Below are 21,015 nucleotides of genomic sequence, written 5' to 3' on the forward strand. Positions count from 1 at the left end.
ACTCCAGCTAGAGGAGGGGTGGGGTGAGAAAAGAAACAGTGAGGCCGGAAGTGTGACTAACCCGCCTGCCTCCCTGTGCAGGGGAAGCAGGAACGGGAAGGCGGTGGCCGGGCGGGGTGTGGCCTCGGGAGGTGGAGGGCGTTGCGATTGGCCCTCGGCTGTGGCGGCGGCGACGATTGGCCCCTGAGTGCGGAGCGAGGTGAGCAGGGTAGCGGCCGTTGAAATTCAAAAGTGGCGGGTGTGGCGCCGGGCTGGCAGCGCCGGAGCCCGGAACGCGCGTGCTCTGTGTCGCGAGCGCGCGAGAGAACGCGGGTCCCAGGAGCCCCGGCGCCCTGTCCTCTTCCATTGCGCTTCCCTGGCGTGTGTGGCACGGAGCTGGACATGGAGCCGCAGGTGAGTAGGGGTCGGCGCTGGGACGACAGCTGGCCGCCCCACCCCCCAGTGCTGACGTGCCGGCGGCCTCAGTTCTGCCAGCCTGCAGGGCCAAGGTCGTGCGCCCCCGCACAGTGGAAAGGGATGAGCGGTGGAGAGTGGAGAAGGCAGGGAGCAGCCCCAGGAGTGGGGGGTGGGGGGAGTCTGCCTGCCTTCCCGCAGCTTCAGGGTGTCCCCCACGCCCTTGCTCACTTTCATGTTTCCAGGATTTCCCATTTCGAATTCTCAGGCTTGTCTGAACACGTTCCCACCTGTCCATTCCTACTCACTATTGCAGTGTGAGTTCTGAGATGACCACTAGCTCTAGGGAAGTGGTGTCTGAGGCCAAATCCCTGCTGATGTCCTTTCGTGTCCTCTCTCCTCTTTGCGGCCTCTTCGGGGTGTAGGAAGGGGAGAGAGGGAATGGAGTACTGTGAACTGAAGGACTCCTCATTATCTCTCCTTCCCCAGGTTTTGCAGAGATCTCTGCTCAGTGGGACTGGTTAACTTAATTTCTTCTCTCATCAGTGCCCTGCCGCACCTCACAACCACCTGCAGCCTCCCCTCTCCAGTGGAGAGAGGTGTGTTTGTGACAGTGAGAGTGGGTTGACTTCTGGTGCCAGAAAAGGCCTCCTGCCTGAATCCTCTGTTTACTAGTATTCACATTCAGATTTACCCAAAGTCAGGTTTCAACTTGAAGAGATACTCTTTGTATCCTGCCAGCCAGAGAGCAGAGCAGTGTGATGTGACAATGAAAAAGAATAGAAACCTTCTCATATTTATTCATCACATATTTACTGAGCACCTATTATGTCCTTGGGATGCGGCAGTGAGCAAGCAGAGATCCCAGTCATCATGGAGCTGCCATTTCCATGGGGAGACAGGCAATATGTGATAAGTAAATTATATAATGCTGTTAAGAAGGTGATAAGGGCTATGGAGAAAAGGAAAATTTTGAGCAGATTAAGAGAGGGAAGGGAGGCCAGCTGGCAAGATAGACTGTTAAATTGGGTTGTCTTAGTAAGCTCCATTAAGAAGGTGAGAGTTGAATAAAGACTTGAAAGAGGTGAGGGAAACAGGCAAGTAGTTATTAAGATCATTCCAGGCAGAGGGAATCCGATAGAGCAAAGCCACTAGAGTTGTGTAGCAAACCCGAAATGGAATGAGCAACGGGGAAGGTTGTGGGAAGGGATGTCAGGTAACAGAGAGGGGGGTGTTGAACGCATTGCTCCTCAAAGGGGCCGTTGTGAAGACTTTGATTTTTTTTCTCTGAGTGAGATGGGGAATCACTGGATGGTTTTAAGCAAAGAGAGACAAGATCTCTCTTACAATTTAAGATGACCACTCTGGCAGCTGCATTGAGATTAGACTGTAAGGGAGAAAGGATAGAAACAAGGAGAGCTTTTAGGAATGGGGCAGGTTTTCTCAACTTTCACATTATTGACTTCTTATGGGGGGCAGGGGGGATTGTCCTATAAGTTGTCTGTTGTTTAGCAGCATTCCTGGCTTCTCCCCACTAGATGACAGTAGCAACCCCCACCTAATCATGACAAAGTGTCTCCAGACATTGTCAAACGTCCCCTGGGGAGTAAAGTCATCCCTAGTTGAGAACCATCCCTAGTTGAGAACCAGTAGAGTGTGATAATCCAGGTGACAGATGATGGTAACTTGGATCATGGTAGTAGCAGGGGAGGTGGTAACAAGTGGTCCGATTCTGGATCTATTTGGAAGATAGAGTTGGCCACGTTTGCTGATGTTAGACTTTGTGGTATGTAAGAGAATGAGAGGACTTTGGGTGTATTTGCTTGAGCAGCTGAAAGATGGATTTATATCAACTGAGATGGAGGAAGCTGCAAGAGAGCAAGGTTGAAGGAGGGTTGGATGTCAGGAGGTTAAGATTTGGATGCCTTAAGTTTGATGTGTTTATTAGGCTTCCAAGTGGAGACATTGAGAAGGTTAGTTCCACATGACTTCAGGGTCAAAGTCTGGCTGGAGACAATAGTTTGGGAGTTGTCAGCATATGAATGGTGTTTAAAGCCATAGGAGTGGCCTAGAGTGTAGATAGAGAATAGAAAGACCACTGTTAAAATTTGGGGAGATGAAGAGGATCTACCAGGGAGGTAGGAAAACCAGGAGAGGATGGTCTCCCAGGAGCTAAATGAAGTGAGTGTATTAAGGAAGAGAGAGTGATCAGTTGTATCACACGCTGTTGATGGGTCAAGAAACAAAAAGATAAAGAATTGATTTACCAACACAAGCAGACTTGTGACCTTGAGGGCAGTTTTGGTGGAATGGTGGGAGTGAAAGCCTGACTGGGACAGGGTTAGGAGAGAAAAACTCTTTTTGGTTGGAAGTAATAATAGCATGTATTATATACTGATTGGAATGATCCAGGAGAGAGTGAAAATGATGGTGCAGAGGAGAGAAGGAAGGGTTGCTGGAGTGCTGTTCCTGTGTGGGTGAGGGTGGGAGCGGATGCGCACGTGCAGGAGATTCCTTAGTAGCAGGGCATCCATCTCTGATCCAGGGAAGTGGGTATAGGAGGGGTTCCATGAAAATCTGTTTTTATAGAAGGTTAAGTGCATATGCTTATTGTGGAAAGTTGGGAGTCATCCTGTCTAGCTTTATAGATGGGAGAAAAATAAATGCTGTACTCTTAGGAGTTGGCCTGTATAAACAAACCTTTGAACACATTTTCTGAACCCACACAAATTCCAGGGAGGTAGGTCTTTAGTTGATCCACTGTGGTAGTGTAGGGAGAATGAAGGGCACAGGTAATTTAAAAATTCAGTGTTTGACCTTGAAATACTTAAAAGAAAAATTTAGTTTTCATACTACATTTGATGAAAGTGAATTAAAATCAGCATTCTTTGTGCACATTTCTGCAGGTGGCAGGAAAAGAGAACACCACCTCCTTTTTTTTTCCTTTTTATTTGTATAGGAGCCAATGGTTTGGATGTATTGCAGTTTATTTGAGCATTTCCCTGCTGGTGGACATCTAATTTCATTCCTTGAAAAATGTATTGAGGGAATTCCCTGGCAGTCCGATGGTTAGGACTCCGTGCTTTCACTGCTGAGGGCGCAGGTTCGATCCCTGGTCGGGGAACTAAGATCCCACAAGCTGTTTGGCGCTGCCAAAAATTAAAAAAAAAAAAGTATTGAGTCCTACCATGTAGCAGACATTGTACTGGGCACTCTGGTTCTATAGTTGTGAACAAAACAGGCATGTTCTTGTGATGCTCACAGTCTAATGTAAGGAAAGACAATAAACCAATAAGCTAAAAATTTAAAACCCAGGATATCAAATTGTTTCAGAGTTTTCTCTTTAGTGATGTTCTGTGAACATCCTCAACCTCACTTTCCCAAAGTTGAACTTAGCATCTCTTAAAAATTAGCCCTTCAGGCGCTCTCAGTTCTCTCCATATTATTTCTTACAACTGCATGTGAATCTACAATGGTTTTAAAATGAGAAGTTTAATTAAAAAACAAACAAACCCAGATTTTCCTCCTGTGATCTTGGGAACCAGGGCAGGCTTCTTAGAGTCAGACTGGACTCCATCTCCTTCACTGCCTGACCTCTGGCTACTCCCCCTCCCCACCCACCCCCACGCCAGCTCTGCTTAGCCATCAAACTCTTAGAACATCCCCTCTCAACTGAGTTCCAAGAGAATTAAGATCTAATGCCCTAAGGCATCCTTTGTATCTAATGCATTAACTTCTCTCTGAGGCACCTAGGATGGTAAGAGCTGTTTTTTATATTCTTGGGAGAATTGAGAAAACAGATCATTTTCTGTAGAGCTTAATTCTCTTGTACCCCAGTTTGGAAAGGCTGCCCTAGAAAGTAAGCTCTGGGCAGGCAGGGACTTTACATTCATTACTTTCACCCCAGAGCCTAGAAGAGCAGTCATTCAACAAATCTAGTGCAACAAATCCTTGTTGAATGGATGAATGAAGGAATGACGCCGTCCCTCTGCTGTGATAACCCTCATCTTCTATTTCCGTTCATTCTTTGCATTGCACACAGTTCACTTTTTCAGTAAAGATCGAGTCATACTATTCTCATGTTTAAAAATCATCAGTGTCCCTCTTGTCTTCAGTAGACCCCGGATTCCTTATCACGGCATACCACTGCCACAGTCTTTCCCTTCAACCTCTCTTCTCCTCTCCCCACTTTCTATGCACATCCCTGTGTTCACTTGAACAGAATAATTTGTCATTCCTTACAAGTCCCTCTCCTTGCTTTCTGCTTGGAATGCTCCTCATTGGCCCAAGCCCATCAAGCCAACTCTTCCCCATCTTCAAGGCTTGGCCTAAAAATACTTTGTAGAATTGTGTCTGACACTCTCCCCATCTAAACTGGATGCCCACCCCCTCCTTTGGGATCCTTTTATGATAGCACTTGGTAAAGATTTAATCATCTCTTTAAATGCTTCGCTTGCCTACTGTCCTGTCACAATCTTGAGGGCAGGGACCACGTCTGTTACTCCAGAATCCAGATCATTTCCTGGCATGTAATAGGCACTTTGTAAATATTGAATGAATGAAGTAAACTGAAGGCCAGAGAGAGATTGGCCTTGGAATTAATAGTTACCTATAGTGAAAATCAGAAGTTGATCTATACATTGTGCTTTCCTGATGGTGGGATAGGAGTAGGGTGACCACTTGTCCTGGTTTGCATAGGAATGACCTGGTTTTAGCACTGAAATGCTGTGTCCCAAGAAACCTCTCAGTTCTTGGCAAACCAGAATAGTTGGTCATCCTATGTAGGAGTAACTATAGGGTGGGCATGATCCCCAGGCACTGAACTGGGCTGCTTAGAGGAGAGGATCTTTCTTTCCCACGCCCCTACTTCATACCTGTACTTCGGTGGTCTTCAGACTGGTCATGCCTCTGCTTCCTCGTCTTCCCCATGCAAGTCAGCCTACTTACACCTCATTATTATTAATTTATTTATTTATAAATTTATTTATTTTTTTATTTTTGGCTGCATTGGGTCTTCGTTGCAGCGCGTGGGCTTTCTGTAGTTGTAGTGACCAGGGGCTACTCTTTGTTGCTGTGTGCGGGCTTCTCATTGTGGTGGTTTCTCTTGTTGCAGAGCACAGTCTCTAGGTGCGCGGGCTTCAGTAGTTGTGGCTCGCGGGCTCTAGAGCACAGGCTCAGTAGTTGTGGCTCATGGACTTAGTTGTTCCGCTGCATGTGGGATCTTCCTGGACCAGGGCTCGAACGTGTGTCCCCTGCATTGGCAGGTGGATTCTTAACCAGTGTGCCAACAGGGAAGTCCCTATTATTATTTATAATAGGCTCTTTTGTATGTTTTTCACATGCCTGATCAGAAACTGTATCTGGCTCTCCATATATGCAGGGCTAAAGCCTAAACTCCTTAGCTTGGCATCAATGCCCTATGAGACAGTGTGGTCAAGTGGTTACAAACATGGCCTCCAGAACCAGACTGTCTAGATTCTAACCCTGGCTTTGCTTTTTATTCACTGATGACTTTAGACCAGCTAGTTTACCTCTCAGGCTTCCTTCCCTCATCTGCAAAATGAGGCTAATAATAGCTCCTCCTCAGTGGGCTGGGAGGTTTGAGTCAGTTGATACAGATAAAGCATTTGAAACAGTTCCTAATAAATGTTACCTGCTCCTCCTGCCCAGTTTTCAACCTTATTCTTCCAACTTGCTCCCTTGTTTATGATCTCAGCTTTACCTAAAAGGGCGTAGTGGTTTCCCAGCTGTACCATGTGCAAGCTTAAGGTTTTGCCTTCTGAAAGAAGTGTTCCTTTTCCCTGCTTTTTTAAGTACTGCCCTTAAACTTAGCTGAAATTCAGCATCTGTCCAGCTATTCCCTTAGGGATTGTGTTACGTCCCACCTCTCTCCATGGTTTTTAGACGGCACATCATCTGTGAGCCGCAGTTTGTGGCACAAGAGGTACTCATATAATGCTTGTTGGTGCTGATGAGAATTAGGCTGGGGGGCCATAAACGGGAGTTCTTGGGACATTTGGGCCACAGGGTATTGTCTGAAGGGTCTCTCTCTTCCCAGCAGAGGTCCCCCTTGTTGGAAGTGAAGGGGAACATAGAGCTGAAGAGAGCCCTGGCCAAGGCCCCTTCCCGGCTCCCTCTTCCGGGAAGCAGGCTGAAGAGGGGTCCTGACCAGATGGAGGAGGACTTGGAGCCTGAGAAGGTGAGCTGGGTTTGGAAATCCATGTAGTGTGTGTGTGTGTGTGTGTGTGTGTGTGTGTGTGTGTGTGTGTGTGTGTGTATAAAACCATCAGAGAGGGTAACTATGGACTCCGCCCCCCCATCCTTGTCTTTCCCCAGAAAAGGACACGAGGCCTGGGCACCAAAGTTGCCACGTCCCGCCCCAGAGCAACGGCCCTCACCACTGTGCCACAGACACAAGGCCAGACCGCAGGTGGGCTCCAGGGCACAAAGTCCAGTTCTCTTCAACTCACTTCTTTCTTTTTCTTTTCTTTCAATCTTAGCTTATTTTGAATAGGTAATATGTTTCACTTGTTTCAAAATTCCAAAGGCACAGAAGTTGTTATACAGTGAAAAATCTCCCTCCTGCCCATGTTCCCCAGGCACCCAGTACCCCGCCAGGGGCAACCGTGAGTCCTTCCAGGGATGTTCTGTGGGTTTGCAAGCAAATATGGGCGTGTTCCCCAACATGTTTTACACACATGCTAGCGTACTTTACACCTGGTTCTGCCCCCTTGCTCTTTTTGCTTGTCTTGGTTCAACTTGTTTCTTGGCTTGTTGGTCCTAGGAAGGATATCTCTAGGAGTTGGTCAGATTTAAGGAAAGAAGGAAGTTATCTTATTTCTTCTAATCCTCTGAAAAAGCAGCTCCTCTGCCTTCAGCCCAGCCAGAGTACATGCCACCCTGAGAATCATGACTCTGCTTTTCCTCTCCAATCTCCCGACAGTGCCGAAAGTTCCCAGGAAGACAGGACCCCGATGTTCCACAGCTGTCGCCACAGGTAACAATGCTTAAGAGCTGGGGCCGAGAAGGGATTGGGGGTAAAGGGAGAAGGATGGAGGTGGAGGGACCCTGATGCTATAATTCCTTATGTCACCTCCCCAATTCTCTAGTGCTGAAGAATCAGAAGCCAGGCCCTGCTGTTCCTGCCCAGAAGCCTGGCAGTAGGTGACAAATATAATCCTTGGGTGAGAGGCTGGGATAGGGAAGAGGAGGTGGTGAGTACCCAGAAAATTCCTTTTGGTCTCTTCCCTGTCTGAAGAAGAAGGAGATGGAGGGTCAGGTGTGAGGCCCTAAAGGCTAGGAGGGAGGAGAGAGCGAGACAGAGCCAAGAGTTCCCTGACCTTTGTCTTTTCTGTGCCCATCTTAGCAACAGCTGCTCCTCCTGTGGTGGGAAGGAAGAAACCCAGCAAACGTCCGGCCTGGGACTTAAAGGGTCAGTTATGTGACCTAAACGCAGAGCTGAAATGCTGCCGTGAGAGGACCCAGTTGTTGGACCAGGAGAACCAACAGCTGCGGAACCAGCTCAGGGAGGCCCAGCAACAGGCCACGGAACTGGGGGCAGAGCGCAGGACACTGGAAGAGGAGTTGGCCAGGATGCGTGCGCAGGCTGAGCAGGGCCAACGGGAGCTGGGGAACCTGAGCGCCCGGGTCCTGGAGCTGGAAGAGCGGCTGGGCACGCAGGAGGGCTTAGTGCAAGAGCTCCAGAAAGAACAGCTGGAATTGCAGGAGGAGCGGAGGGGACTGGCTGCCCGGCTGGAGGAGCAGGAGGTAAGGGCCAGCTTCGCGCCAAATGCTGACCCTTCTTTCTAGGTTGCCTGGAAGTCACTTTGGGCTTCGAATCCCTGACCGCCTCTCACTGGCAGTACACCTCCGTTCACTACCCTGCTCCCCCGTCGCCCCCACCCCCCGCCCACTCCTGACTCTGTCTTGCTTTCTGCCCCACTTCACCCTATCCTGACTCTGTTTCCGTATCTCCCCCGGGTCTGTGTCGCCTCTACTTCTCCACCCCCTTTCTTCTTTCTCTCTTTTCCTGATAAAAATTCCCACGCATTCTCTCTCCTTCTTCTCATCCATTTGACTCCTTGGCGAGCACCAACTAGATTGCATTACTTGTAGTCTCTCAAATGACTCGATTCTCAATTCAGGGCATTTTGCATATACACGTCCCTCTTTGTGGAGTATTCTTTCTGCACTCCATCCTTCCCTTGGTCCACTCCCATACTTTTGGGTGTCAGCCTAGATATCATCCTCCTTGTGCCCCTTCTGGATGCTCCCATGGCACTCCCTATTCTAGTACTATGATTCCTATTTCCGTATCTCTTTCTTTACCAGACTGTGAAGTCCTTGGGGGCAGGGCCCAGCCCACCTCCCACCCCCGCATCCCATCATGACTTGTTCTTATTCTTGGTTGCATCTCACCCTCTGTGTCTGCTCTGTTCTGGACAGGGGAGGCTACAGGCATCAGAAGCTGCTCTGTCGGGCAGCCAAGCGGAGGTGGCATCCCTGCGCCAGGAGGCTGCAGCCCAGGCGGCCTTACTGGCTAAGCGGGAAGAACGTCTCCATGGGCTCGAGATGGAGCGCCGGCGGCTACACAACCAGCTGCAGGAACTCAAAGGCAATGTCCGTGTCTTCTGCCGGGTCCGCCCCGTCCTTCCAGGGGAGTCCACCCCACCCTCTGGCTTCCTGCTATTTCCCTCCGGCCCCAGCGGGCCCTCCGACCCTCCAACCCGGCTCAGCCTCTCCCGGTCTGACGAGCGGCGTGGGACCCTGAGTGGGGCGCCAGCCGCCCCCACCCGCCATGACTTCTCCTTTGACCGGGTATTCCCACCAGGGAGTGGACAGGACGAAGTGTTTGAAGAGATTTCCATGCTTGTCCAGTCAGCCCTGGATGGCTACCCAGTATGCATCTTTGCCTACGGCCAGACAGGCAGCGGCAAGACCTTCACCATGGAGGGTGGGCCTGGGGGAGACCCCCAGGTGGAGGGGCTGATCCCTCGGGCCCTGCGGCACCTCTTCTCTGTGGCCCAGGAGCTAAGTGGCCAGGGCTGGACCTACAGCTTTGTGGCAAGTTACGTAGAGATCTACAATGAGACTGTCCGAGACCTGCTGGCCACTGGGACCCGGAAGGGCCATGGGGGTGAGTGTGAGATTCGCCGGGCAGGGCCGGGGAGCGAGGAGCTTACTGTCACCAACGCCCGATATGTTCCTGTCTCCTGTGAGAGAGAGGTAAGCGCTGAGGGGCACTAGGCCTGGACACTGGGGAGGCATGGGCAGGGTGACAAGGATGGAGGTGGACGAGCAGGGGCAGGAGAACGTTGAGGATGAGGAAGGGTGAGTGGTGAGGGTAGGTTGCACATTCAGTTTTGGCTGGTGGGCTATGAGGTGCATCCGCCTTTGTGGAACCAAGGAGTGGAGAGAAGTGATGGGCCTGCTGAAGCAGGTGCCACTGGGCCCTGCCCGTCAATCTCAGGTCTCACCTCTGCCCACTCTTCTTGCTCAGTTCATGACATCCATGCTGGCCTCCTGGCTGTTCCTCAGCCTGCTCGTCACACCCTCAGATCAGGGCCTTTGCACGTGCTGTCTCCTTTGCCAGAACATTCCTGCTCCTCTCCTGGAAGGGCTTGCTCCCTCACTTAAGATTTTAAGGCATTGAGGCCATCCCTGGCCATCCTTTTTTTTTTTCCCTAACTTTTGGCCGCACTGCACAGCTTGTGAGATCTTAGTTCCCCAACCAGGGATTGAACCCGGGCCCCGGCAGTGAAAGCACAGAGTCCTAACCACTAGACCACCAGGGAATTCCCGCTGGCCATCCTTTCTAAAATTGCAACCGTCACCCTCACACACTATTTTTCTGTTTTATTTTACTCCTTAGTACTCTCGGACACACTGTGTATTTTACTTATTCTTTTGCTGGCTAGAAAGAAAGCATCAGGAGGGCAGGTGCTGAGTCTTGCTCATCGCCTTACCTGACCTAGCTATGTACTGACTTCTGCCTGCCTTTGCCTCTTGCTGCTCTCCATCCCCAGGTGGAGGCCCTGCTCCATCTGGCCCGCCAGAACCGGGCTGTGGCCCGCACAGCCCAGAATGAGCGATCATCACGAAGTCACAGCGTGTTCCAGCTGCAGATCTCTGGGGAGCATGCTGGCCGAGGCCTGCAGTGCGCGGCCCCCCTCAGCCTTGTGGACCTGGCTGGGAGTGAGCGGCTAGACCCCGGCTTGGCCCTCGGCCCTGGGGAGCGGGAACGCCTTCGGGAAACGCAGGCCATTAACAGCAGCCTGTCCACGCTGGGGCTGGTCATCATGGCCTTGAGCAACAAGGTAGTAATGGGGGTGGGGCAGGCGGACCCCAGGGAGAGGTTGGGGCTGGCCATGCTGAACCCAGCCCTGTCCTAACCACCTGTCCCCCGCAACCCTCTAGGAGTCCCACGTGCCTTACCGGAACAGCAAGCTGACCTACCTGCTGCAGAACTCTCTGGGCGGCAGCGCTAAGATGTGAGGGGAAGGGGTGGGCTGGGAACCACAATGTTGGGGTCAGGGTGGGGGAGGCAACACCGTGAAGACCTGGTCCAGGCTCTGCCCAGCCCCTGATGCTGGGGCTTGGCCCCCTCTCTCTCCACAGGCTCATGTTTGTGAACATTTCTCCCCTGGAAGAGAACGTCTCCGAGTCCCTCAACTCCCTACGCTTTGCCTCCAAGGTGCGGTCACTACCAGTCCCATCCCTGTCAGGCCTCCTGGGGATTATATAGGCTTCTCCACCCCTACCCTGCTGTCCTTCAGACCAGGGGGCATGGTTCATCCAGAATGGATGTACATTTGCCAGGCATCTGGGGCACTACCTACCTGGATCCTTTTTTTTTTTTTTTTAACTATTGACTTTTGGGGGTTTTTAATTAAGTTTTTAAAAATAGGTAGTTGAAAGGTCAAAACTATATCAATAGAAAGCTATATACAACAAGTGAGATTTAACCACCGCCCCGTCCTCATTCTCCCCACTTGCCCTAGTAATCATTTTCATCATTTATCATTTTACTTATCCTTCCAATGTTTCTTTTTGCAAATACAAGCAACATGCATGGGTTTTACCTCCTTCTTATGTAAGACATCTCTTCTCCCCCTCTCATGTATTATGTTGTCCCATGCTTTTTTTTTTCTTTTTTTGATTAACAAGACAGCCCCAGGATTATTCCCCACCAGCACAGAGATGATCCCATTATTTTTACATCTGCCTAGGACTCCACTGTGTGGATGCACCAAAGTTTATCCACCAGTTCCCTCTACTGGACACTTGGATTGTTTCCACCCTTTTACTATTACAAACAAGGCCATGTTGGCTAACTTTGTACATTATCATTTTATATTTGTTTAGTTACATCTAACTATCTAGGGAGAGATTCCTTGAAATGGAATTCCTGGATCAAAGACGTACAGGTTTTTCAGACTATTCCAAATAGTGTGAATTCAGGCTCCAATCCCCACGAAGATCAGCTGTGTCCATGGCCATGAATTCTCTAGGAGACTTAAGCTCCCTCTACTAGAGTTAAGTCAGGATGTTTCTTTACTGTCTGCCTCCAGAGGGTAATTTTTTCTTCTGGTTACTTGTTTTCCTGAGGGTATATATAGCCCTACGATGTGTTCTGGCTTTATTCGGGGTCTCTGATCATGTGTGCCCTTCTGCACTCTTGCTGCCATGGTAGTAGTCAGCCACCTTAGCACCCTGCCCTGGTCTTCTACTTTAATCAGGATTTCCCTTGCAAGCTTGCAAGTTCAAGTAAAGTTCTTTTTTTTTTTTTTTTAAGTTTATTTATTTTTGGCTGCTTTGGGTCTTCATTGCTGCGCGTGGGCTTTCTCTGGTTGCGGCGAGCGGGGGCTGCGCAGGCTTCTTATTGCGGTGGCTTCTCGTCGTGGGAGCATGGGCTCTAGGCGCACGGGCTTCAGTAGTTGTGGCTCGTGGGCTCTAGGTGCACAGGCTTCAGTAGTTGTGGTGCAGGGGCTTAGTTGCTTTGCGGCAAGTGGGATCTGCCCGGACCAGGGCTCAAACCCGTGTCCCCTGCATTGGCAGGTGGATTTTTAACCTCTGCGCCACCAGGGAAGTCCCCAAGTAAAGTTCTATCAACATCATTAACACCCAACAACATGAACTCTTTAATATCCTCTAATACCCAGTTGATGTTGAATTTCCCGATTGTCTCAGAAATGCCTTTTATACATTAGGTTTGCTCTGTTCAGGATCAAAGCAAGGGCCGCCCATTTCATTTGGTTGAAATTGTCTCGAGTGTCTTTTTAAATTTTTATTTATTTATTTATGGCTGCATTGGGTCTTCGTTGCTGTGCGTGGGCTTTCTCTAGCTGTGGCGAGCCGGGGCTACTCTTCATTGCGGTGCGCGGGCTTCTCACTGTGGTGGCTTCTCTTGTTGCGGAGCACGGGATCTAGGTGCGCGGGCTTCAGTAGTTGTGGCACATGGGCTTAGTTGCTCCACAGCACGTGGGATCTTCCCGGACTAGGGCTTGAACCCGTGTGCCCTGCGTTGGCAGGCGGATTCTTAACCACTGCGCCACCAGGGAAGTCCGAGTTTCTTTTAATCTATAATAATCTCATCCCCTTTTATAGCATTTATTTGTTGAAGAAGTAGGGTCATTTTGTCCTATAGAATATACCATATTCTAGATTTTGGCTGGTTGCTTCCTCTTTCCTTCACAATTTTTGTAGATTTAGAGGCTTGATTTGAATCAGGTTTAAATTTCGTGGGAAAAAAACTTCGATGGTGTGATACACTTTCTATTGCATCATATCAGGAGGCACCTAGTATCTAGTTGTTCCACTTTTTTTCCCCCTCCCCCTAATTGTTCCACTTTTAATGATATAAAAATTGATCATTGGATTTGGGTATTGTCAGCCTGATCTATCCATTTAAACACTCCCTATCAACTTTTTCCCCTAGTGATTTTATCAGTGATGCTATCTAGATCTATTATTAGGGAGTTTTTAAATGGTGATTTTTTTAAAATGGTGATTTTCTAATTTTCTCAGTTGTTCTACATTTATTAATCACAATTCTTCTGTAAATAACTCCCCCTTGCCATCTATTTGGTTATTCTGAAATTCAGTCCATATAGGTAAGATAGGATAAATGCTAGATTCTTTTTTTTTTTTTTTTTTAATTTTTTAATGCTATTCTTGTCTGCTTACATTCTTTTTATTTATGTATGTATGGCTGTGTTGGGTCTTCGTTTCTGTGCGAGGGCTTTCTCTAGTTGTGGCAAGCGGGAGCCACTCTTCATAGCGGTGCGGGGGCCACTCTTCATCGCGGTGCGCGGGCCTCTCACCATCACGGCCTCTCGTTGCCAAGCACAGGCTCCAGACGCGCAGGCTCCAGATGCGCAGGCTCAGCAACCGTGGCTCACGGGCCGAGCTGCTCCGCGGCACGTGGGATCTTCCCAGACCAGGGCTCGAACCCGCGTCCCCTGCATTGGCAGGCAGACTCCCAACCACTGCGCCACCAGGGAAGCCCTAAATGCTAGATTCTTTATCAATTTTCAGTATTATAAGTTGGTATCCTGGCAACTTTCAAAGGTGAACAGTGAGTTTTTATCCAGGAGGTAACATCTTACAGATGCTTGTACTTTTGGTATATATCCTTTGCGGTCATTATTCTTTCTGATGCTCAAATTGCCCATCTTTGGCCAGTGGAAGCTCCACCTTGGCTCCTGTGTCCTTTAGATAGGTCCCCAGTAGTCTTTACTCCAGATCCATCTTGTACATTTCCTCCCCTAGGCTTGGAATCATTAATTTTCCAAATAGCCTTGGTTCCTAAATTTGTGTTGTTCTTGTTTTATCTAGCTTATTAAGCATTAGTGTTGGGAGGGCTTTGGGGGTGTCTAGTCCGAGGTACTGCTAGAAACAAAAGCTCCTCTCTCTGCTCCTGTGTGGGGCTTTTTTCCCTTCTCAGGCCTTTCCTCCTCTTCCAGACCTAGAATACCTCGTGGGCATGGGAGAACTGAGACCAGCCTGAACCTCCTTTCAGAGCCCTTATTTTAGGATTCTCTGAGGGCAGCCCTAATATTGGGGGTTGGGAGGTGATTTGGAGAAAACTGTTCTTTTGGTTACTCTGAAAACTTTATTTTGTTTGTCTAAACCCCCTGCCCGCAGGTGAACCAGTGTGTTATTGGTACTGCCCAGGCCAATAGGAAATGAAGATGGATCTAGATTTTGTGTGTGTGTGTGTGTGAGACACACGGGGAAGGGGGTGCGGTGGGGGGTGCTTTATTGGGAGGGGGGCACTGTGATACCTGGGCCTATGAAATAAAGAAGAGGGTTTTTTGTTTTTTGTTTTTTTTTTAATAAAGGTTTTATTAGCGGTTGCCCAATAAGGGAGATATTTTTCCTACCTGTAAAGATGGAAACTGTGGATCTTCCATTCTGCCAAGCATTTGTGTGTGTTGCGCGGGGTTAGGGCTTCGGCTTTTCTCCCTAACAGACAATCCCCGGAGTGGGGTGGCCTCCAGCTCCCATACCCTGCCCCCGTCGTCCACGCCTAGGAGTTGCCCACTAGGTATCCACAGTCACTAGTTCTGTTTCCCCTTTGCCAAAGGCCACCCCAGCCCGGGGCAGGAACTCCTCTGGCGAGTGTGGGAAGGTAGGAACCCGAGCCCAGGGGCGTGGCTGGCGCTCCCTCCCACAAACTGCTGGCTCTTTCCTCCCGCTCTTTCCCTGCCTTCCCGTTCGAACCGCCGGGGCTGGCCCCGCCCGCTGCCCATTGGCTGGCTCTCGGCGGCGTCACCGCCTCGGTACTAGCCCTCCCGGTCCGTGGGCCCGCCTTAGAAGCGCGGGGCGGGACGCAAGCACCGACTCCCTCGCGCCAACCGCCGAGGGCCACCGCCCCGTAAAGGAGGGGCTGGGTCCTCCCAGGTGCCGCGCGCGCGGGAGGGGTCACGCGTGCGCAGAAGCGCGGCGACGGTGGGCGGGGGGGCAGCTAGGCACAGCGGGGGCGGGGCCGGAGCAAAGGCGGGGGGAGGGCGGGGGCAATGAGAAGGGTGAGTGGAGGGCGGGGTCGTGAACTAGGGCTGGGGGGCTGGGACTTGGAATGACCCTGAAGGTTAAGGGGGCAGTTAACGGATATGGCATGGGGTGAGGGCTCGGCCGGAGGCCGGCGGCCGGGAGGGGGAATTTCCTCCTGCCCCGAGGGCAGGTCTCCCTTTGGAGGATGGGGCTGCGGGGATTCCCTCTCCCGCCGGGTCCGACAGTCCGCCCGCCCCATCCGCGGAGAAGGCGCTGCTTGCTCGGCACCCTCCAGGCCTGTTGGAGGTGAGGGAGGTGGGGTGAGGTGGGGCCCGCCCCCCTACCCCCCGGCTCCTCCTTCCCCCCAGTCCTCCCCTCCCACCACCCTCCCCTTTCCTCCCCTTCCCTTCCCTTCCCTCCCCTCCCCTCTCCTCCCCTCCCCTCCTTCCCCCCGCCGCCTCCTCCTCCTGCTGCTGCCGCTGCTTTGGCTGCTGCGTCATACGCCCCAGAGCCGCCGGGACGGAGGGGCTGGGCCTGGGGACCCCCCGGTCTCTGCCTGCACGCCCCCCGACGCCCAGACGTGCCCTCCCCGCGCGGGGGGTTCGCCTCGGTCTCCCACGTCTGCCTCTGCCCGGCTCCCGGCGGCCCCAGCTGTCACTGGTAAGGAGGCGGCGGGAGGCGCCCGTGGGGGGGGCAGGGAGCCGGGGGTCGGCGCGCAGGGCGCGGGCGGGAGAGCCGCGCCGCCTGGGCATCGGGTCGGGCCGACTCAAGTCCCCTCTCGGACTCGCCGTCATGGGGAGTAGAGACCGAGACTGGGACACGCCCCCCTCCCGGGGCACTCAGGGAAGTTATCTAACCCGGGGGTGGGAGCCCCGAATTTAAGGGTGACCTGACATAACCTGGCATCAAGATGATTGTTCTGAATGAGACACGCGGGCCCGGGAGGCAACCGTTTCCACTCTGGAAAACATCTCCAGAAAAAGCTCCTAAAACACATCTCTGGGAAACAGTACCCCAATTATGATCCTTCTAAACAGCAGTAGAAGGTGGTAGTAGAAATTGAGTGGTAACCTTTGCCTCTGCAACCATTGTTTCTGTTAAAATCTCAAGGCCAGGATATAACATCCCAGGGGAGCTCTGGAAGCTGGGAAACTAGAGAACTAGGTTGGTAGGGGGGGTAGGGAGAAGAGAGCCAGTGGTGACTGTGTTGGGAGAGTTGGAGTCAAGAAGCTCGGGAGGGGGGCCCAGTGGTTTCCTATCCAGGTGTCTCAGGGAAATGGAGACTGGGGGCACACCTGCTTGAGTCCTTGACAGAAAAATAGGCAAAGAAAATGGGGACCAGTTCCTCAGTATTCATAACTTTCTCCTCCCATCCCATTTCTAGCTAGGCCCCCCCAGGATGCAATGGCACAGCCCCCCCGGCTGAGCCGCTCTGGTGCCCCCCCACTTTGGGACCCAGCTTCCCCTGCTCCCACCTCAGGCCCCAGGCCTCGACTTTGGGAGGGTCAAGATGTGCTGGCCAGATGGACAGATGGGCTGCTATACTTGGGGACCATCAAAAAGGTAAGACCTTTGATCTCTGACTTGTCACCTTTTCTCATTTCCCTTATCTAGTTCTGACTTCCATTTGATCTTCTGTGCTCACCCATTCCAGGTGGACAGTGCTCGGGAGGTGTGTCTGGTCCAGTTTGAGGATGATTCCCAGTTTCTGGTTCTATGGAAAGACATCAGCCCTGGTGAGAGGCCTGAGGGTGTGCATCCCGTGGAAAAGAAACCTGGTATGGGGGGCAGAAAGGGCTTAAGGACAGGCCTTCTGACACACTGTTCTTCACAGCTGCCCTCCCTGGGGAGGAACTCCTCTGCTGTGTATGTCGCTCTGAGACTGTGGTCCCTGGGAACCGGCTGGTCAGCTGTGAGAAGTGTCGCCACGGTGAGAGAGCGGGACACCTGAATGGTCCAGCTTGCCCTGGGCCTTCCAGGCTGCCTCTCACTCTTCCCTCTAGCACTGGTCCTTATACCACCTGTCCTGGCCTGAGTCCCCAAGTCACTGCTCTGGCCCGTCTCCTCAATCCTGTAACCTCCCTTCCAGCACAGGGAGCGGCAAACATGGGATGGGACGTGTGAGCTCTGCAGGCAGAAAGTAGTTCAAATACACCCTTTTCTATCCATATGACCTTGGGCAAGTCCCTAAACTTTTAAGAGCCACAGCTGCCTCACCTGCTATTAAAATAAAGGTAACACGCCCACCCCAGCAGGACCACGGTCAAGAATGAAATGAGATGGGTAAGACTTCTCCTGTCCCAACACCTAGTGCAGACAGGTATGCAACGCAATGAGTGGTCTATCAATACTATCGTTATTCAGCTTATCACCAGGACTGCCACGTTCCAAGGGCCCCAGCCCCCGGAGAGGGAGAGGGCACATCCTGGGTCTGCCGCCAGTGCGTCTTTGCCATCGCTACCAAGGTAAAGGCACCTTCCTGTGGGAGCCTCCCACCCCCAGCCTCTCCCGAGTCCTTTCTTCCCCCACCCCTGAGGCCGCCTGCCTGTTCCACCTGCAGAGGGGAGGTGCGCTGAAGAAGGGCCCCTATGCCCGGGCCATGCTGGGCATGAAGCTCTCCCTGCCGTACGGACTAAAGGGGTTGGACTGGGACGCTGGGCATCTGAGCAACCGGCAGCAGAGCTACTGTTACTGTGGTGGCCCTGGGGAGTGAGTAGTGAGGGGCGGGGGTTAGGGAATGAGTTGTGGGGGCGGTGGTGGATGCAGGGAATGAAGGAGAAAGAACGGTGGCTGGCTGGAGTGTTGAAGGTGTGGGAGAAGGTGGTGAGCTGGGTTTGGGGCAGTTAAGGAGGGGTATTTGGGGGTCACTGGTCCCGTGTTTCCCCTCAGGTGGAACCTGAAGATGCTGCAGTGCAGGAGCTGCCTACAGTGGTTCCATGAGGCCTGCACCCAGTGTCTGAGCAAGCCCCTCCTCTACGGGGACAGGTGAGCCTGGCTGGGCTCTCCAAGAGCTCTGCTCCATCACCTCTGTCCCCCACCCTTCCATCCCAGACCTGGTCTCTTCCCAACCTCTGCATCTTTGCTTACCCGTTGGCCCCGTCCTTGCTTGGGAGTCCCCCCCCCCCCCAACAGCATGATGTAGTTTTCCTGTAAAAAGTATTTTTCTCCCTCTTGCCCATGTCCAGGTTCTATGAGTTTGAATGCTGTGTGTGTCAGGGGGGCCCTGAGAAGGTCCGGAGGCTACAGCTTCGCTGGTGAGCTGGATGGGGCATGACCTCAGTGTAACTCCTCCCTCAGCAACCCCAGTTTTTCACCTTACAGGCCCCAGCCCCTCGCCTTGGGACACCCCCTGGCTTTTGTAACCCTTCTACCACCTTGACAAGTTAATGTTTCTCCAGGGTGGACGTGGCTCATCTTGTCCTCTACCACCTCAGCGTTTGCTGTAAGAAAAAATACTTTGATTTTGACCGTGAGATCCTCCCCTTCACCTCTGAGAATTGGGACAGTTTGCTCCTTGGGGAGGTAAGGGGTAGTGCAGCTCTGGGGGTCAGGGTGGACTAGGGAGATGTGGAGAAGAGGGGAAGGGAGAGAATCACTGCTCCCCTGACCCCATTTTCCTTCCCCTCCCCCAGCTCTCAGACACCCCCAAGGGAGAACGTTCTTCCAGGCTCCTCTCTGCTCTCAATAGCCACAAGGACCGGTGAGTTGGAGGGAGGCTCAGAAAGAGATGGAGATATGGTATGGCAGCCTGGGAGGGGAGGGGAGGGGAGGGGCTGCAGCCCACCTGGAAGATCACCTCTGAAAAGGACTGAGTAATGGCACAGGAGGGTCCCTTTTCTACGGCACTGACCTTTTATTATTTCTCTCCTTACCCCAGTTTCATTTCAGGGAGGGAGATTAAGAAGAGGAAATGCTTGTTTGGTCTCCATGCTCGGATCCCTCCCCCTGTGGAGCCCCCTACTGGAGATGGAGCCCCCACCAGGTCACTGGTCCAGGGGGGATGGGGAAGTTCTCAGGGTGTATGTATGGAAACGGGGAGGTCTTGGGGTGTCCGGGAGGGGGCTGGGGGGATAAGGAGGCCTCTTACAGCTTCCCTTCAGGGCAGGGCCCTGGGGGAGGGGTCTCACGTCCCCTGGGGAAGCGCCGGAGGCCGGAGCCAGAGCCCCTGAGGAGGAGGCAGAAGGGGAAAATGGAGGAGCTGGGGCCACCCTCAGCAGTGCGCAACCAGCCCGAGCCCCAGGAGCAGAGGGAGCGGGCTCGTCTGCAGAGGGCACTGCAGGTACAAGGGCAGGGGCACCCTGTGGGGCAAATGGTGGTGTGGGAAGAAATCAAGGATTATCTCTCAGTCCTCTGCTCCTTCTAGGCCTCAGTGTCTCCACCACCCTCCAGCCCTAACCAGAGTTACCAGGGCAGCAGCGGCTACAACTTCCGGCCCACAGATGCCCGCTGCCTGCCCAGGTCAGTGCACCTCCTGCCTCCAGCCAGGTGTACTCCCTTGGAACCTCTCTTCCAGTCGTCTACATCTTCTGGACTTTCTCACCCAGAATTCTTTCCCCTCTCTCCCTTGGCTGCCCACTTCTTTTCCTAGAGAGACCTAGAGCCAATGTCTGCTTCCCAGTATTCTGGGGACAGGGGTTCCTTGAGGGTAGTGTTTGAGCTCTGCCCTCTCAGGGGAGAGGGTCCTGTTCCCCTGCTTCGGGTCCTGACTTTCCCCCTCCCCCAACCCTAGCAGTCCCATCCGGATGTTCGCTTCCTTCCACCCCTCTGCCAGCACCGCAGGGACCTCTGGGGATGGTGAACCCCCAGACAGGTGAGATTCTACTCCTTTACCTGTGATAACCTCTGTGCTCTTCGCCTCTGTGCTCTTAAGTTCCTTGGTCTCTAACCGTTTTTTTTGTTCCTCTAATCCACATACGGTCTCCATTTCTGGTCAGTCCTTAATCTCCGTCTGGACTGACAATTGCCTTCTCTCCCTAGGTCACCCCTGGAACTTCACATTGGTTTCCCCACAGACCTCCCTAAAAGTGCCCCCCACTCGATGACTGCCTCATCTTCCTCAGTCCCAGCCCCCTCCCCAGGTCTTCCCAGACGCTCAGCACCCCCTTCTCCCCTGTGCCGTAGTTTGTCTCCTGGAACTGGGGGAGGAGTCCGAGGTGGGGTCGGCTACCTGTCCCGAGGGGACCCCGTCCGGGTCCTTGCTCGGAGAGTACGGCCTGATGGCTCTGTGCAGTACCTGGTTGAGTGGGGAGGAGGGGGCATCTTCTGAACGGCCTGCCTCTGCCCACTTACTTCCCCATTCACATACACCGGCACTTTCATACCCTGACCTCTGACCTCACCTACAGCTGGGATGTACCTGGGGCGGTAGGGGGTACTTCGCCCTACTGCCCAGGCTGGAATCCAGGTGGGGGGTTGGGGAAGAGGCTCTCTCTTCTCTACTCCCTTCATGATTCCTGACCCTTCCCCCATTCCTCTTCCCATTTCCTTTGATGTTATTTTGTTACAGCTTTTTAAATATTTTTAAAAATTATTTAACCCCTGGGGACGGAGACTGAGGAGGGGAGGATGATAAAGGATCCTGGGCTCTGTATCATTGAAATAAAGATAAATGAACTTAGCAGCTCTGAG

General features: G+C 52.3%; 2 protein-coding genes across 8 annotated transcripts; both read left to right on the forward strand.

The window, feature by feature from the left end:
* Window positions 1-228: 228 nt before the first annotated feature.
* On the forward strand, window positions 229-14,635 carry KIFC1 (kinesin family member C1). Of its 2 annotated transcripts, none has more exons than XM_068558848.1 (11): window positions 229-393; window positions 6,452-6,592; window positions 6,730-6,823; window positions 7,337-7,390; window positions 7,503-7,553; window positions 7,760-8,160; window positions 8,839-9,618; window positions 10,419-10,709; window positions 10,810-10,883; window positions 11,011-11,086; window positions 14,539-14,635. In XM_068558848.1, exons 1-11 carry the CDS (start codon window positions 382-384, stop codon window positions 14,581-14,583), a joined length of 2,019 nt encoding a protein of 672 aa, XP_068414949.1. In that variant the 5' UTR covers window positions 229-381; the 3' UTR covers window positions 14,584-14,635. The 2 variants fall into 2 exon arrangements, with proteins under 2 accessions (XP_068414949.1, XP_068414950.1); XM_068558849.1 differs by having other exon boundaries at window positions 6,455-6,592.
* An 839-nt stretch (window positions 14,636-15,474) lies between these two features.
* PHF1 (PHD finger protein 1) lies at window positions 15,475-21,004 on the forward strand. 6 transcript variants are annotated; one of them, XR_011075705.1, is made up of 15 exons: window positions 15,475-16,047; window positions 16,772-16,950; window positions 17,042-17,123; window positions 17,222-17,317; window positions 17,752-17,852; window positions 17,948-18,096; window positions 18,277-18,372; window positions 18,573-18,641; window positions 18,786-18,909; window positions 19,020-19,087; window positions 19,265-19,369; window positions 19,488-19,666; window positions 19,751-19,845; window positions 20,117-20,197; window positions 20,365-20,391. XR_011075705.1 is itself a non-coding variant. In XM_068558448.1 (15 exons), the coding sequence occupies exons 1-15, from the start codon at window positions 15,507-15,509 to the stop codon at window positions 20,651-20,653; spliced, it is 2,265 nt and encodes a 754-aa protein (XP_068414549.1). In that variant the 5' UTR covers window positions 15,475-15,506; the 3' UTR covers window positions 20,654-21,004. The 6 variants fall into 6 exon arrangements, 3 of the variants coding, with proteins under 3 accessions (XP_068414549.1, XP_068414550.1, XP_068414551.1); XM_068558448.1 differs by having other exon boundaries at window positions 19,477-19,666; window positions 20,365-21,004; XM_068558449.1 differs by having other exon boundaries at window positions 19,477-19,666; window positions 20,120-20,197; window positions 20,365-21,004.
* Window positions 21,005-21,015: the final 11 nt, after the last annotated feature.

Source organism: Eschrichtius robustus, chromosome 12, assembly GCF_028021215.1.
Source record: "Eschrichtius robustus isolate mEscRob2 chromosome 12, mEscRob2.pri, whole genome shotgun sequence".
Classification (NCBI taxonomy): Eukaryota; Metazoa; Chordata; class Mammalia; order Artiodactyla; family Eschrichtiidae; genus Eschrichtius; species Eschrichtius robustus.